Source organism: Cajanus cajan, chromosome 9, assembly GCF_000230855.2.
Source record: "Cajanus cajan strain Asha chromosome 9, NIPB_CcT2T_4, whole genome shotgun sequence".
Taxonomy (NCBI): Eukaryota; Viridiplantae; Streptophyta; class Magnoliopsida; order Fabales; family Fabaceae; genus Cajanus; species Cajanus cajan.
This window is the reverse complement of record NC_138525.1, coordinates 5,557,116-5,573,434: the sequence shown is the minus strand read 5'-3', so window position 1 is coordinate 5,573,434 and position 16,319 is coordinate 5,557,116. Positions and strand designations below refer to the sequence as shown.

General features: G+C 38.1%; 1 protein-coding gene across 4 annotated transcripts; it reads left to right on the top strand.

The window, feature by feature from the left end:
• The first annotated feature begins 151 nt into the window (after window positions 1–151).
• Window positions 152–16,064, top strand: IBR5 (indole-3-butyric acid response 5). 4 transcript variants are annotated; one of them, XR_014429787.1, is made up of 6 exons: window positions 153–1,019; window positions 1,399–1,498; window positions 3,754–3,811; window positions 3,997–4,103; window positions 4,236–4,311; window positions 12,009–12,142. XR_014429787.1 is itself a non-coding variant. In XM_020350769.3 (6 exons), exons 2-6 carry the CDS (start codon window positions 783–785, stop codon window positions 12,323–12,325), a joined length of 819 nt encoding a protein of 272 aa, XP_020206358.1. In that variant the 5' UTR covers window positions 156–637; window positions 760–782; the 3' UTR covers window positions 12,326–16,064. The 4 variants fall into 4 exon arrangements, 3 of the variants coding, with proteins under 3 accessions (XP_082920096.1, XP_020206358.1, XP_020206352.1); XM_020350769.3 differs by lacking the exon at window positions 4,236–4,311 and having other exon boundaries at window positions 156–637; window positions 760–1,019; window positions 12,009–16,064; XM_083063970.1 differs by lacking the exons at window positions 4,236–4,311; window positions 12,009–12,142 and adding an exon at window positions 7,224–7,362 and having other exon boundaries at window positions 152–1,019.
• Window positions 16,065–16,319: the final 255 nt, after the last annotated feature.

The following is a 16,319-nucleotide window of genomic DNA, read 5'->3' as shown; positions in this document are numbered from 1 at the left end:
TATCGTAAAATAGAATGAGACAAAATATCTCATTTGAATCTTATAATATAATAATAATATTAAAATGAATGGTGCAGTTAAAAATAGAAAATAGCAAAAAGAAAGAAAAAAACTGAGTTATACTGATGATGAAACGAAACAAATGATGATTATATCTAGCAGAAACCGAGAGGGTTGAGTGTGAGGCAAGTAGTGTTACGAGATCTAGGAGAATAAGAAACTCGGAGTGTTCACGTGCCAATCAAGAATCTCGAAGCCCCCAAAATCCATCAACTAATACATATACCCAAAAAACTCACCGCTGTGCTCTGCTCTGTCACCCATCATCCAATCCAATCCAATCCCTCTCTATAATTACAAACCAAACCTGTTCTAGTTCTAGCTCTAGTAGTAATGCTTTCATCAAAATTTTCCAGGAATAGGAATAGGAATCCCTCCTAAAACTTCATATATGGTACTCCAATGTCATTCATACCATTGTATTATTACCACATCAAAACTTACAATAAACTAACTTTCTTTTAATTTCTCTTTCTCTTCTTCTCTCCGCACTGCATCCTCTTTCCTCCTTTTGTCAAAGCTCTGATCTTTTTCCCTCCAATCTTGGTTGCCCTACTTTTCACGATCTGGGTCTTTGGTATTCTCAGTTTTCAATCTTTTTCCTGTTCTGGGTCTTTCCTCAATTAGAAAAAGATCTGATTTTTCGCCCTCTTTTGTTTCAAACCCGTGTGAACCCTCTTTTTTGATCTGGGTCTGAAGGAAACTGCCGTTGTTGGTCAATTATGAGGAAAAGGGAGAGGGAGAATCCTTGCGGCGTGTGTGGCCACTATCACAAATATGAAGAAGGCGAAGTGTGTCCGATTTGCGGTCATCGGATTCCGGTTGGATCGGAGAAAACTTCGATACAAGTTAGTGCTTTTCCTTCCGTGATTCTTCCGGAATTTCTTTACCTTGGAAGCTATGACAACGCATCACGCTCGGAGCTTCTCAAGACTCAGGGGATATCTCGTATCCTCAATGTAAGGGGGTGTTATAGTTTTTAATGAATCTGTGATTAAATCTGTTATCCAGCAAATTCAATGTTTCAATGATCATCTCTGAATATATGTATGTCTTATGTTTTCTTTGTAATTGTGGATATGTATGCTGATTGATCAAATGTAGTAGGGTTGTTATTCTGGATTATTATGTTTTATCTGAGTTCCGAGTAATAATTGAGTAGTTATAGGTGGTGTGCTTTGGTTAAGGGTTTCCTTAGCACCGGTCTTCTAGTTTTTAAGGGGCCAATGCATGGGAATTATGATGTCTGTGCAGAAGTTGCACTTCAAATCTGCTTATCAAAATTTGTTGTCTGTTTATTTTTCTTATAATATACTTTTGAATTTTCTGCCTGTTCAGACTGTCCCTTCTTGTCAAAATCTCTACAAGAATTCGTTTACCTATCACTGCCTCCCGGATGACAAGACTTTGCCATTTGATGAAGCGATTCAGTTTTTAGGTATGTTCCTTTTTGTGTATTTAAAATTTATAGTTTGTATCATTCATTTCCTTAGGTGCTTCTTTAACATGTATTTGCAATTTTCTATAAATACCTATGAAGCATATGATACTTGCACATGCTATTTGAACATCAGCCAGTATCATGATGCTTAATACAAGTAAATGATCTGCTTTGTGGACTTTTCCTTCACTGTGTTTGCTATTTGTGGTAAAGGGTGTTTATTTTTTAATTCTTCTAAAAGAAATAGTATGGGATATATTGAATGCACTTTTCTGTCACAGTGATTGATTGTTCTTTTAAAAGAATTTGCACATTTCCTTGTATGATGTTCTGTGCAGACTTTATAGTGTTTCGATACTTCTTCTAAGAGAACACAATGGCGTTGTTTGATCAGTGTAACAGATCCTGCGTCATAGTGAAATGCCTTAGGCTCTTTTTGTTGTTAAAACATCCACATAGAATACATGGTAGTTTGAATCACATGAGTTGTAATTTGAGACCTCGCTCCGTGAATACAAATTGTGTGGAGTTTGTTTATGTCTCCATAATTGCATGTTCAATCATAGGAATTGTAGGGATGTCTATTTTGTTGTGTTTCCAACAATATGGATCTTGGAGGGACAGGGAGCTAAATAGTCACTAGTGTGGTAAACCGAGGCAGTGGGGGTTGGATGTCGGTGTAATCTTGGTGGAGAGGTGCTCAATGATGGCTTCTTAAATAAAGTGATCAAATTTGTGGTTGTGTGCTGCCTAGATAGAAGGCTGCTGTGGACCTGTGATTAGGGCGTGTGGATGCTCTGCTGATGATGCTCATTTGAGAATAGGACAATCTGACACTATATAGTAATTAATGTTGGGAGAGAGAAAATTATGAAGAATCCCTATACTTAATGTTAATGAAATGGAAATAAAGATATTATTTGTTTCTATGTTGTCAATATCGTGTGGAGATGCCTCTATCTTGGTTGAGTAGCATGGAGCTGTTACAGTGACATCGTCACATGGCGTTCCAATGATGTGGTTGGGGCAGTTGCGAATCAGCGGTGCAGAGCGACCGTGGGTTTAAGAAGGGTTTGCATCTGCTAATGTTGTTAACCCTGAAATCTTTTCCTCCCTGAAGCTGCACTGCCACCACCAACCTGCGTGGTCAACAGAAGTCTCCAAAGCAACGCTGTTCTCTGTCATTGTGCAGCTACCTTTTACTCTTCACATTTGCAAGCATATCTTCTAAGATGGGAGACAGTGCTGAGCTGCATGATGGTGCTCAGGGTTAAAGTTAAGAAATGATTAGGGTTCAGAGAATTGGGCCAATGAGCCCAACATTTTGAGTGTTTAGTACTTTAGTTACTTTAGGCTTTAGCTTTAGATGGTTTGAGGCTTTAAGCACTTTGTTTTCTTGAATTTCTATTTTAGGTGTTGTTCAAGTACTTTGGACTTTTATTATTGAAAATGATTAATGCATGAATTTTGAATTATTTTTCTGCTTTTGAGCATATATATATTAGTTATTTAATACATAATATAAGAATAGCTGTCATCCCACTTTTGCAGTTGACCACTCTGCTCCACTGTTTGGGATTGACAAATATGACTTGTTTTACATACATCATTTATAAATTTATTTTGTTAAAAGTATATTTTACGTTATTTTAATAGTCATTATGGAACTTACGGTTTGTGATATGTTCTAATTTATGATTTGAAAAATAGGCATTTGATTCACAATTTGTTAACCATGTACCTAGATATGTTTGTTGTTCTATCCTAAATTGTCATTCATATAAGCTTTTAAAAAATTTGTGATAACATAGGTAATTTTTTGTGTTTCTTCACCGAGTCTCTAGCCATGCTCTTTACCTGTTGTCTACTAATCTGCCCCCTGTCTTTCCGCTACTATTGTTAATAGTGGTTGGGGAGACATTCCCTGTTGCTATCTTTCCAAATCTTTTTTCTCATTTGGTTTAGTTTAAATGGCTGTCACTTGTAATATTGTTCCCTGTAGGGCTTGAGTTTTATATTCTATTTTTCTTATATTTGTTTTCCAGAATATAATCAATCTAAAATTTCCACAATATAATTGCAATATTAAATTTAAGTAATGCTTCCTATGTTGTTATTCCCTGCATTGAGTTATAGCATCTGGTTTGGCTAATTAAAACTTACTAGTAATCAATAGATTCTTTGTTTTACCATTGACAATACCATTTTCTTCTTTATTTCTTCCTTTTACCCTAATAATGCTCTCTTTGCAGAGCAATGTGAGAAGGATAAGGAGCGTGTTCTGGTTCATTGCATGTCAGGAAAGAGTAGGTAAGATATTGCTGCAACATACTATTTATTATAAGCATGGCAGTGACATTTGGCAAGGAGAAGTTAGTGGTCATGGTCGCAGAATAAAAGGGAATCGGTATAGAGGTTATTGTTTTGCAAGCCTTTCAAATGAGGATGCAGTGTGTGTATATATATATTTCTCTGAATCACGTATCCTATGACAGGTCTCCAGCTATAGTGATTGCATACCTGATGAAGTCCAAAGGATGGAGACTTGCCCAGAGTTATCAGTGGGTAAAGGATCGGAGACCTTCGGTTGAATTAACTCAAGGTATGCTTGTTTGCTGTTTCCAGTTTTGCTTTCAGTGTTGGTTAATTGACAACTTTTATCTGGCCAAGTTATTTATTTAAAGATCATTATGGAAATTTAATCAAATTAATCAACTGACTTAATACTTGACAGTGGTTATCAAAGTTTAGAGTGGAAGAAATACCAAATTGGTCAAACAACAAATGTGACTGCTTTCAGTTTAAATTAGGTAATGGATTATTAACAGGCCATGTAATATGGGTAAGTGATTGTGACTTGTGAGTTTAGGATGCTTAGAAATAACTAAGAACTTTCTTAGGGCAATCCCTTATGGAGCTGAAAATAATAACATGGATGTGCTTTCAACTTGAGAATTCTCCCTGCCTAGTGATCCCTGACTTAGAAACTAGCATGTGCCTTTTAGCTTTTGAGCAGGGTTTGGTTTCACTAACTGTTCAAATGTTCATACTATTTTCATTTAAAGTATCCTTTTACTTTCACATTAGAGTAGTCAATCTTTGCTGTTATGTGGTGCTGTTGTACCACTCCAATGCATTCTGCGGCCCATTTTGCTGGAGAGGTCATCATGGCCACCTGAGACAAAGCCACATTATGACTTGGGCTAGCTATGGCTACCTCAAAGGTTTTCAAAATTTTCAAGGTAGACAAGATAAATAAGGTAGATAAGCTATGACTTGGGCTAACTATTGTAAATATGAAACATTGACAAGCTAAGAACTTGTTTGAATATAGACTTATTAAATTTTTAACTTGTGTCACGCTCTAAGACTTATTAATACTATTATTGCATCTTTATTCTTTTAAACTTTCAATGATCTTGTAATTTGGCTGCCCCAATAAATGTTTTTTCTCTGCCTGTGGTGGTCACTATGTTGATCCAAGAGATACCCCTGGCTCCTCCCCTATGTCTGTTGAGTCCTTAAACGAAAATTCACTGCCCACATGTTTCGAACTTTACTTTTGTCATTATAGGTTTATGTTATGCTGTAGATAAATGAGGTCCGCATGTCTGGACTAGGTCATCTTTTATTTTTAATGATGCATATTCTTAAATTTTGGATACCTTCTTACAAGAAAATGAGGCATTTTTATTTGTGTTGTATAAATTATTTATCTTGTGTTCATAATCTTATTATTAATGATGTATATTCCTAAATTTTGGATACCTTCTTACAAGAAAATGAAGCATTTTTATTTGTGTTGTGTTAGATATAATTTTATCTTATGGTTTTTATCTTATAGTTTTTATCTTATGGGCCTAGGCCCACTACTTTGTATTTAAACACATCTTTTGCTTTGCAATACACAAGGAATATGTTCTCTCCATTCACCATTACTCTCAACATGGTATCTAGAGCCTAATCCTTGACCTCCCGGTGGACCCACTGTTCATCGGTGCCCGGAAAACGTGTCTCATTCCGTTTTCCGGCTACCCACACTGTTTTGTCTCTTTCTGGCAATTTTTTTCCTATTTTTTAGGGTTTCTTCTTCGCTGCCGCCGCCGCCACCTTTCCGGCCGACGACCCCCCCCACCCAACTCGCCTTCCTCCGGCGAACCCAACGCCACCAGTCGCGCGGCAAACAGAGGCCGCACCCGTCCCTACGCGTCGATTCCGTGCTGGGCGCAGTTTCTCTCTCCTCTCCGTCGGCCGCCGCGCGTGGCGGCGCGTCCGGCGACTTTTCCGGCGACGATCACCGGCGCCGGACTCGCCCAGACCTCCTCTACCCCGATCTATTATTTGTTTTGTAATCGGCCATCGTTTGTCACAGATCTCTTCCTTCTCGGGCCGTTTTTCTCTCTCCTGTTGCTGTTTCTCTCTCCTGTTACAACATCTATGGCTTCCTCTTCCGCTGATCGGCCTGACTCTGCTATTTTCACTAATTATGTCAATGTCGCTCTTTCCATTAACAAGTTAGATGACACCAATTATGATACTTGGGCTTCAGATATCAAGCTTTGGCTTAAGGGACAGGATTATGTTGCTCATCTTACCCAGACAGCTGCTTCCGTTGATGAGAAGGATCGTCCTCGTTGGTTGAAAATTGACGCTCAAATTTGTAGTGTCCTTAAGTCGACCATTCATCCCTCCCTAAAACAAATTTTTCATGCCCATGAGACATGTGTTGATGTATGGGAACAAGCCCGAGTGTTATACACCAATGATACTCAACGTCTCTATGGTGTGTGTCAAAATTTCCAGAATATCATCTCCCCACGACGCCTTGATGGCTCCATGGCTGAGTATTTGGGCAAAGTTCATGGCCTCCTACATGACTTCAATGAACTTTTGCCTCCTGCTGACACTCCTGCCAAGGAACTAGAGCAACGCCAAACATTCTTTATGTTGATGGCATTGTATGGGCTTCCTGATGAGTACTCTTCCATTCGTGATCAGATTTTGGGATCTCTGACGTGCCTACCTTGAACTCGGCTTGGTTCACTCTGTTGCGTGTGCCTTGCAAGTTTTCCCCTGACATACCTTCTTCAGCTCCCACTGGTGACTCCTCTGCTTTGGTTTCTCAACGTGATGATCGTCAGCGTTCTCGCAAACCGGGCAAAGGTCGTCCCAAGTGTGATCACTGTCACAAACTGGGCCACACAATTGACCGTTGCTATGTCTTACATGGTCGTCCCCCTCGCCCTATTACTGCTGTTGCCCACACTGCCTCTCCTGTCTCTACTGCATCTGGTGCTACCCCCCCTGATAGTTCTGGCTCTGGGCCCCAACTCTCTTCAATGACTTCCTTAAATGGTATAAAGAACGTCAAGCTTCCAATTCCACTGCTTCTGTTGCGCACACAGACCCTTCGTTTGTTGGTCTCACTCACTTCACCTCTCTTGGCCCTTGGGTCCTAGATTCTGGTGCTACCGATCATATTTCTGGTAATCAGTCTCTTTTCTCATTTCTTTCTACCTCTGCTTATTTACCCTCTATCACTATGGCTAATGGTTCTCGCGTCACATCTCATAGTGTTGGTACTGTCCATCTTTCTCCTTCTCTCTCCATTGACAATGTCCTTTATGTCCCAGAGTCTCCCTTTAATTTATTATCCCTTAGTCGTCTTACTCGTTCTCTTGATTGCCTTATTTCTTTTACTAAAGATTCTGTTTTCTTACAGGACCGGAGTTCGGGACGGATGATTGGCACCGGATGTGAGTCTCATGGCCTTTATCACCTATGCACCTCTGCTCCTGTTGGTTTGGTGGCGGATTCCCCTACCCTCAACCATGCTCGATTAGGTCATCCTAGCCTTGCCAAGCTTCAACATCTTGTACCACGTCTGTCTAAGTTGTCTCATTTGTCGTGTGAGTCGTGTCAATTAGGCAAACATAGTCGTAGTTCCTTTTCTCCGAGTGTCCACAACCGAGCATTGTCTCCTTTTGCTTAGTTCATTCTGATATTTGGGGGCCGAGTCGGGTCCCGTCCACTTTAGGATTTCAGTATTTTGTCACTTTTATTGATGATTACTCTCGATGTACTTGGTTATTTTTAATGAAATCTCGTTCCGAATTATTTTCCATATTTCAATCCTTTTATAATGAAATTCAAACTCAATTTGGTGTTTCTATTCGTACTTTTCGTAGTGATAATGCTCGTGAATACCTCTCTCACTCCTTTAAAGCCTTCATGGCTTCCCATGACATTCTTCATCAGACTTCTTGTGCATATACCTCTCAACAAAATGGGGTGGCTGAGCGCAAAAATAGACACCTAATTAAGACCACTCGCACCCTTGTTGAGATTTCCGTTGAAGTACTTTTGTTATAATTGTAAATCAGTTTAATTCCATCAACGGTCTCAAACACTGCAAGTATACCGTTCGTTCAAGTAGTTAAAATATCGTATCCACAGGGATTAGAAGGTAAAATAAGCATTTATTGACTATTCGTGACTAAAGAATAATTCCAATTTATAGTTTGTCATGTAAATGTGAGATGAAGAGCATGACTATTGGAATGTTAAAACTATAAAAAGATTAGTTTTAGAATGGGAAAGAGTAGAAATGGGATAATGGTATTGTGAGGCTGTGGGGGTCAGATTTCACCGAACGTAACACTAATGTATCCTTAATCTCTTGTTAAATTCATTGCTTAGTCAACCCATAAGTTTACTCAAACCTAATCCCTTAGAGAAAGAGCTTAGGTGCGGATATTGAATATCAATCCCTTGAGTACCCAATACCTACACCCGCATTACGGGCTAGGATTTAAGACTACTAATGGGTCAAGCTCTATCCCTAGATACAATCTCCACTAGGCATATGTTCCAGAACTAATTTCAAAGGTATTTTCCAATACTCAATAGAACCTTAAATCATGCAAAGGGTGATCAATCCAAAGCAAGCATTAAGCAAAGAAACAAATACAACAATGAATGAAACAACAAATATATATATCATTGAAAACGTAAGGATTACAATAGAGTATGTTGGCTACATCTAACCCCACAAAATGGGTGAAACCACTCAACAAAGAGGGCAAATACAAAATAGAGATGAAAGGAGGATGAAGAACCGAAGGAAAGATCCGCACACGGACGATCTCAAGCCCTGGGAATCCCTTCCGCAACTCCTGGAGGCGCCTAATGTGAGAATGGGGGTTTCTCCCCTGAAAATGGCTTCAAATACGGGCCAGGGAGATCAGATTAGGGTTTCGCGCCCGGCTTGTAAGTCTTCGAGCCCGGCGCGTAATCTTTTGAACACTTTCTGCTTCATTGTAAGCCCGGCGCAATTCCATTTTACGCCCGGCGTAATGTCTTCCAGAGAGTTTCAAGCCTCTCTGTCTCGATCACGCCTGACGCGGGTAGTTTCGTGCCCGACGCATGTGTAAATTGCAGAATATTGAATGCTCTGCTCTTCTCAAGCCCGGCGCGGTTCATATTGCGCCCGGCGCGGTTCATATTGCGCCCGGCGCAGCCACTCTGCTCTGCTCCTTAGCTCCTTAGATTTCCAATCCTAAGGTCTTCCATCCTCAATTCACTAGCTCAATACCTGCACAAAAAATGAGGTGTATTAAGGTATTATCATCTGAATTTGGGTTAGTTATATCTGCACGCAAAATGAACCAAAAAGAGAACAATTATATTGCAATGGTTCAAAGGATGAGTGAAATTTGTTCAATAAGTCTCATCCAAAAAGAGGTAAAATTGAGACTTAACAACCCTCTTACTTCATGGTCACGTTCCTCAACCTTTTTGGGGTGATGTTGTTCTCACTGCTTGCTATCTCATCAATCGAATGCCATCTTCTGTCCTCAACAACCAAATAGCTCACTCTATTTTATTTCCCACTCAACCTCTCCACCCTCTACCTCCTCGTGTCTTTGGATCTACGTGTTTTGTCCATAATCACAGTCCTGGTCTTGACAAACTCTCCGCTCGGTCTCATAAATGTGTCTTTTTAGGGTATCCTAGGTCTCAAAAAGGGTATAAATGTTTCTCACCCTCCCTTAGTCGCTACTTAATTTCAGTTGATGTCACCTTTCTTGAGTCTTCTCCCTACTTTTCATCTACTTCCTCTTCTCCTACACCTGTCCTTGCCCCTTCACCCTTACCTCTTGTCTTTGATACTCCTCCTGTGTCTGCTGTGTCACCCGACCCACCACCTCCGCCTCCACTTCAAGTTTATCATCGTCGCCAACGCTCCAGCCTTCCCATTGGACCCCCACCCGACTCTACTTCGGTGCCACCTCCTTCGTCTCCTCCGGCCCAACCACTTGAGTCTGACCTCCCTATTGCCCTTCGGAAAGGTAATCGTTCTACTCGTAATCCTTCCCCTCATTATATTACTCTGAGTTATCACAGGTTATCCCCCTCCCAATATACTTGTCTCTCTTCTCTTTCCTCTGTGTCTATTCCTAAAAATGTAGGTGATGCCTTGGCCCACCCTGGTTGGAAACAAGCCATGCTTGATGAACTGTGTGCTCTTCAGAACAATGGTACTTGGGATCTTGTTTCTTTGACTCCTGGGAAGTCTGTGGTTGGATGTCGATGGATCTTCACAGTCAAGGTTGGTCCTGATGGCACCATTGATCGACTCAAAGCTCGTTTGGTCGCCAAAGGTTATACTCAAATTTTTGGATTAGACTATGGTGACACTTTCTCTCCTGTTGCCAAGATGACCTCTTATTCTTAGCCATGGCTGCTCTTCGCCGTTGGCCTCTCTATCAACTGGATGTTAAAAATGCCTTTCTTCATGGGGATTTGCTTGAGGAAATTTATATGGAGCAACCTCCTGGGTTTGTTGCTCAGGGGGAGTCTTCCGGTTTGGTATGTCGTCTCCGCAAATCACTTTATGGTCTTAAGCAGTCTCCAAGGGCATGGTTTGGTAGATTCAGTACTGTAGTCCAACAGTTTGGTATGACTCGAAGCGAAGCTGATCATTCGGTCTTTTATCGACATTCCACTGCTGGGTGCATCTACTTGATAGTGTATGTTGATGATATTGTTCTTACTGGTAGTGATCATCATGGCATTTCTCAGATAAAACAACATCTTTGCCATCACTTTCAGACAAAAGACCTTGGTAAACTTAGGTATTTCTTGGGGATTGAGGTAGCGCAATCTACAAATGGAATTGTAATATCTCAAAGAAAGTATGCATTGGATATTTTAGAGGAAACTGGGCTAATGAATTCCAAGCCCGTTGATACACCTATGGATCCTAATGCTAAACTTCTACCAAGTCAGGGGGAGCCTTTCTCAGATCCTGAGAGGTACAGAAGACTGGTTGGGAAATTGAATTATCTCACGGTAACTCGTCCTGACATCTCTTTTGTGGTTAGTGTGGTGAGTCAATTTCTCAATTCTCCATGTGCAGGACATTGGAATGCAGTCATCCGCATTCTGAAGTATATCAAAGGTGCTCCAAGAAAAGGTTTATTATATGGCTACAACAATCATACCCAAGTTGTGGGATACTCAGATGCAGATTGGGCAGGCTCTCCCTCTGACAGGAGATCCACCTCAGGTTATTGTGTCTTTATCGGTGATAACTTGATTTCCTGGAAAAGTAAGAAGCAGAATGTAGTGGCAAGATCTAGTGCAGAAGCAGAATACCGTGCTATGGCCTGTGCTACGTGTGAGCTTATTTGGCTCAAACAGTTGCTTAAAGAACTGAGATTTGGCGAAGTTACACAGATGACTCTCATATGTGATAACCAAGCTGCCCTTCATATTGCCTCAAATCCAGTATTTCACGACAAACACATTGAGATAGATTGTCACTTCATTCGTGAGAAGATTTTATCTGGAGACATTACTACTCAGTTTGTTAACTCTACTGATCAGTTGGCAGATGTCTTCACCAAATCATTACGGGATCCTAGGATTGATTATATTTGTAACAAGCTTGGTGCATATGATCTATATACACCAGCTTGAGGGGGAGTGTTAGATATAATTTTATCTTATGATTTTTATCTTATAGTTTTTATCTTATGGGCCTAGGCCCACTACTTTGTATTTAAACACATCTTTTGCTTTGCAATACACAAGGAATATGTTCTCTCCATTCACCATTACTCTCAACATGTATAAATTATTTATCTTGTGTTCATAATCTTTGGTATACTGGTAATCCAGCTATTGGCTTTCCTACCATGTCATTTTCGGCATCATCCATGATTGACCAATGACAACTATTATTCACATGCATGTTTATGCCATGTCTGTTTCTTCAAAATGAAGCAACCATCTTCAGTGTGTTGTTACAGTAGTATTACACAATGTTTTTCTTTTGCCCTTTGGGTAATAAACACACATCCTATTGAAATTGGTGTGATGTTACATGTTTTCTTCTGCGTATGTTTGTCTATATCGTTCAGAGAATAATTTCTGGGTATGGTTGTTTTTCTCAAGGCTAACTATCATCTTTCTAACATGCATGCTTCCCCTCTTAATGTAGGTGTGTATCAGCAACTGCAAGAGTTTGAGCAAAAGATCTATGGACTGATCGGTAGTGGAAGCTCTCTGTTACCTGGTTTCTCATCTACAGCACCTCCTTCCATTAACTTTGGTTTCCCAAAGATCAATGATCCAGCTCAGCTTCCTTCCTTCAGCACTGCTGGAACACCATCAATCTTCACACGAGCACCCCTAGACATTACTCCAACTGAGTTTACATTTGGAGCAGGTCAGATGCAGAAGAATGTGGCTGGAAGTCCCTTTAATGGAAATCAGCCTAATCCAAATGGTACTGATATCCAAATGGATGGTTCTTGATCCTCATCAGCCACATGTGTGATTAAGCTGCTTGACAATTTGGCTTGTGGTAAAGTTTACAGGTACCAAGCTGCCATATTTCTAGTCAAGGTGCGATAATCATGAGTGACTTGTCAATTCTATACCAACATCTTTTTTCCCTTGTTTTTCTCAAAGCTTTTTATAGTTGTTATCTCTTGTTGTAGTTGTATTAAAGCATATTTTACTGGCCTCAGTAGATCTGCGACAATGTCCAGTATTTAATATTACAAGCAAAATTTTATCTACAAATATACAATAGTAAACAATCTTGTTTTGGAATTTTGCTGTTCTGAAGTATGCAAAAATTCATGGACAAATTTTTGAAATTCATTATCAAAATTTTCACTTTTTTTTTTTACCACCATCCCGAAGTAACCATAAGATATTATTTGGAGACTTGTGAATGTGAATTTTCCATCTTATTATCCAGTTATCATGTTTCTAAAGTTATGCCTCCATCAACATCAACATCAACACTATTATATACTCTATCATTCTTCACATATACTTAATCGGGTTCCAATTCAAAAATATTTTGTGCTATGAAGTCATGCTCTCTATATATGACTTTGTTCCATGCAAAAGTCTAGTCAATTCATTTAAATACAAGACAATCACCATTCTTCCAAAGTTTCCATCTTGTCTCAAATGCTTAAACAAGTTGTTTATCTATCCTATTTTTCTTGTCCTTTCAGTTCTACACGTTAACATTTTTACGTACCTGTTTAGAATCAGATACCTGTTCAAAACAACAATTGTGCTGTAAATAATTTTTGCTTCCGTGTTATGTTAAGAATTTTGACGACCAATTACATAGAAACAGGTTATACTCAAATCCAAACATGTACCATGTAACATTCAAATTATAAGAGACTGGAGTTGGTTATGCTTTCTCTCCCAATAATATCTCATTTAAACCTTGATACAACGTGACTTAATACAAATAATTAAGGATTCGGTACAAACATTTACCATTTTTTCAATGTGGGTTTAAATTGATTCAGTACAAGCGTTTACCATTTTTTTTTAATTTTTTATGTGGGTTTAAATTTCTTTTACCTTGCTTATTTGGTGGACAATCCTGTGGTTTGGGTCTATGTAAGAACTTTTTAGGATTTTTACCGACAGTCTCAATATTTCATTGGTGTGTTTTCTGATAGTATTACCATTAGGTATAGCTTGATACATAATTTTTTGTTTTTTTTTTTTTTTGAGAATTTGACATTAAAAATGTTAATTTTTTTGTAATTTATTATCATTTAAAAAGTATCATTCTTAGAAAATATTGATTTTTTTTGGAATAGTTTTCGCTAAGTTTTCCTATGGAATTATTTTCACGGAAGAGGTGAAAAACTAGTTTTTCTGAAATAATTTTTTTTTTAATGTAGTAAAAGTGTCATGTTATATTAATTTACATATTTAATATAAAAAAATCTATGATTTTTAGATAATATTTATAAATATTCTTATAAAACCAATTAAATATATTTGCATGATTCTTAGACAAAAAAACTTGTGAATTAGATGCCCCTTAAGATGTTTTCAAGTTTTATTGGGGTAGTATTGAGGTGTCTTCATATTTTACCACTTTTTACAAAAAAAAAAAAAGAAGTAATAATAATAAAGTCACGTTTATGATTTGAACGTCACAAGTTTAAATCTGGGAAATAATTCTTTCTATTTATAAGAATAAGGTTGTGTACATTATTTTTTCCAATATATCCTTGATGTCTGGTGAGTCTGCCTTTTTGTTTTCTTCCGGGCTTCGCTAGGTCATCTCTAATTTTTCCTTGGACAAGATTTTTTAAAACGAAGTTGTTCATAGTTTTTTTTTTTTTTTTGGAAAAAGAAAATTGGTTGTTATATAAACTTACTTGCACCAATCGTTTTTATATAACTCAGGACAGAACTATATTCCTAAAATTGTGAAAATGAAAAATAAAATAAAATAAAATATTAATTTGATCCATCGCCTAAGACTCAGGAAGTTATCCTTATCAAACAAGTTATATTAAAATAAGATTGTTTTTGTTATCATATTTTTTCAATTGGAAATTAACACATTTACGCATAATTGTCGAGGTTGTCTCTGTTCACTACTGGAACTTTGTCCTAATACAGATACCTGTACCTAAATAGAGCAATATATGATGATTTCGTCCTAACCAGGCGTTCATTTAGACCCATGGTTAACTAAATCTAAAAATTTAGCAAATTTTGTTTTATATGTGAATAAAAATAAATAAACATAATCATATATAATTGTTGTTATGATTAATATTAATCACAGTTAGTTATTAGATATTTGAGTAACTTCGTGATGTTATTGCTAACTTGTAATACAAAGTTAAACATCATTAATCATTTCAAAGCTGAAATGTTGAATTATAATCTTTTCAAAGCATGCTCTAAAAGGTTTACCCCACATAATCTTTTTAATTGGTTGATGTTATCTTAATAATATTCGCTTCCTCTTTTGCTTAATAAACTATAAATATGGTAAAGGATATAAAACTGCAGCTGAGTGAAGCTATATAACTTTCATAATAAGCTGTTATAAAGGTAATTAAAATAAACTCTTACTTTCGATCAATTATGAATTGTTATATTAAAAATCGAAGACTTTTATCACAATTATTTTAAAAATCATTCTTAAAAATATAACCATATTAATCATGTAAAATATTTCCAATAACATTGCCTTAAAATGAAACTATAAACTTTATGAATGGGATTATTGTGAATGGAAAAAAAAAAAAAAAGTTACTTTAATTACCACCGCATGAAATTTTAGTTCATCAACACATTTTATTAATATGATAAATTGAGATGTAAAAGAATAAACTGTAAAATTATGACAAATTCCATCTTAGAAAAACTTATTGAGGATCCCGGCCTCCAGTGTAAATGGATCACATGTAAGTGTAACCAATAAATTTCCTCACTGTTTATTGTTGATGAAATCAATTGATACAGGAATAGTGAAGGTTGGAGATCGAATTGATTGAAATGAATGCAAATGCAGCATTAATTATTTTTCAATCATTGAACGTGCATAACATGTGCACGTATATATAATGCTGCAGACAGCAGGATACAGAGGCCCAGAAGCCAGAACTATAAATTCAAGCCAACCCTATTTGTTATTAAACAAAGCCAAGAGAAAAAGAAATAAGAAGAAGAAGACGTAGGATCATAATAGCATTTTTATTACTCGATGTCCCGCTAATTATTTTCTGGGTCTACTTACATTTACTGAAGCAGAAAAGAAGAAGGAAATTTCTTAAGCTAAAAGCAACGAAAACGGCGACGTAGAGAAAGAAAAACTGGAGTCTAGGCTTGGCAGCAACATGAAAAAAGAAAGAAAGAAAGAAAGAAAGAAAGAAAGTGTGGCGTGACATGGTGGATCAATGGCCCAACACATCAACGTTGTTGTGAGAGACATCAGGAGAGTCATCATCGTCATGGTGGAAAATATTATTAGTGACTTTCCTAACGGCAGCCTTGAAAGTGTCATCAACATCAGCGTACAAGCCGAGAGTGTCATCCTCGTCGGTGCACTCTTCGACTCCTCCCTCCACGTGGCTTGATCCGCAGCCTGAAGCCGCTGCGGTGACAGGATCCTCACGCCTCACTGCATGGATGGTTTCACCCACCAAGTCATCGTGCCCCTTCACGCACCACATGCTCACCACCAAAACTCCAAGACCAAACACGAGCATTTCCTTCGTATATTTCCCCATTGCTACCTCTACGTTCTTGTTCAGTCTTCAAGAGTGATGATGGACCCTTCGCCCCACTCACACTTTTAAAGCCACTCTTGCTTCCTATTGTGTTGGAGTTGGACCCTTGGAACTGGTCTTAGGCTTCCGATTCTAAACATGTCACCTTCTGCGTAACATTCGACACATCGCCTTCTTTTCGTTCTTACGTGTAATGCTGTTAACCGCATGCAGTTGCATTCAACTCATCT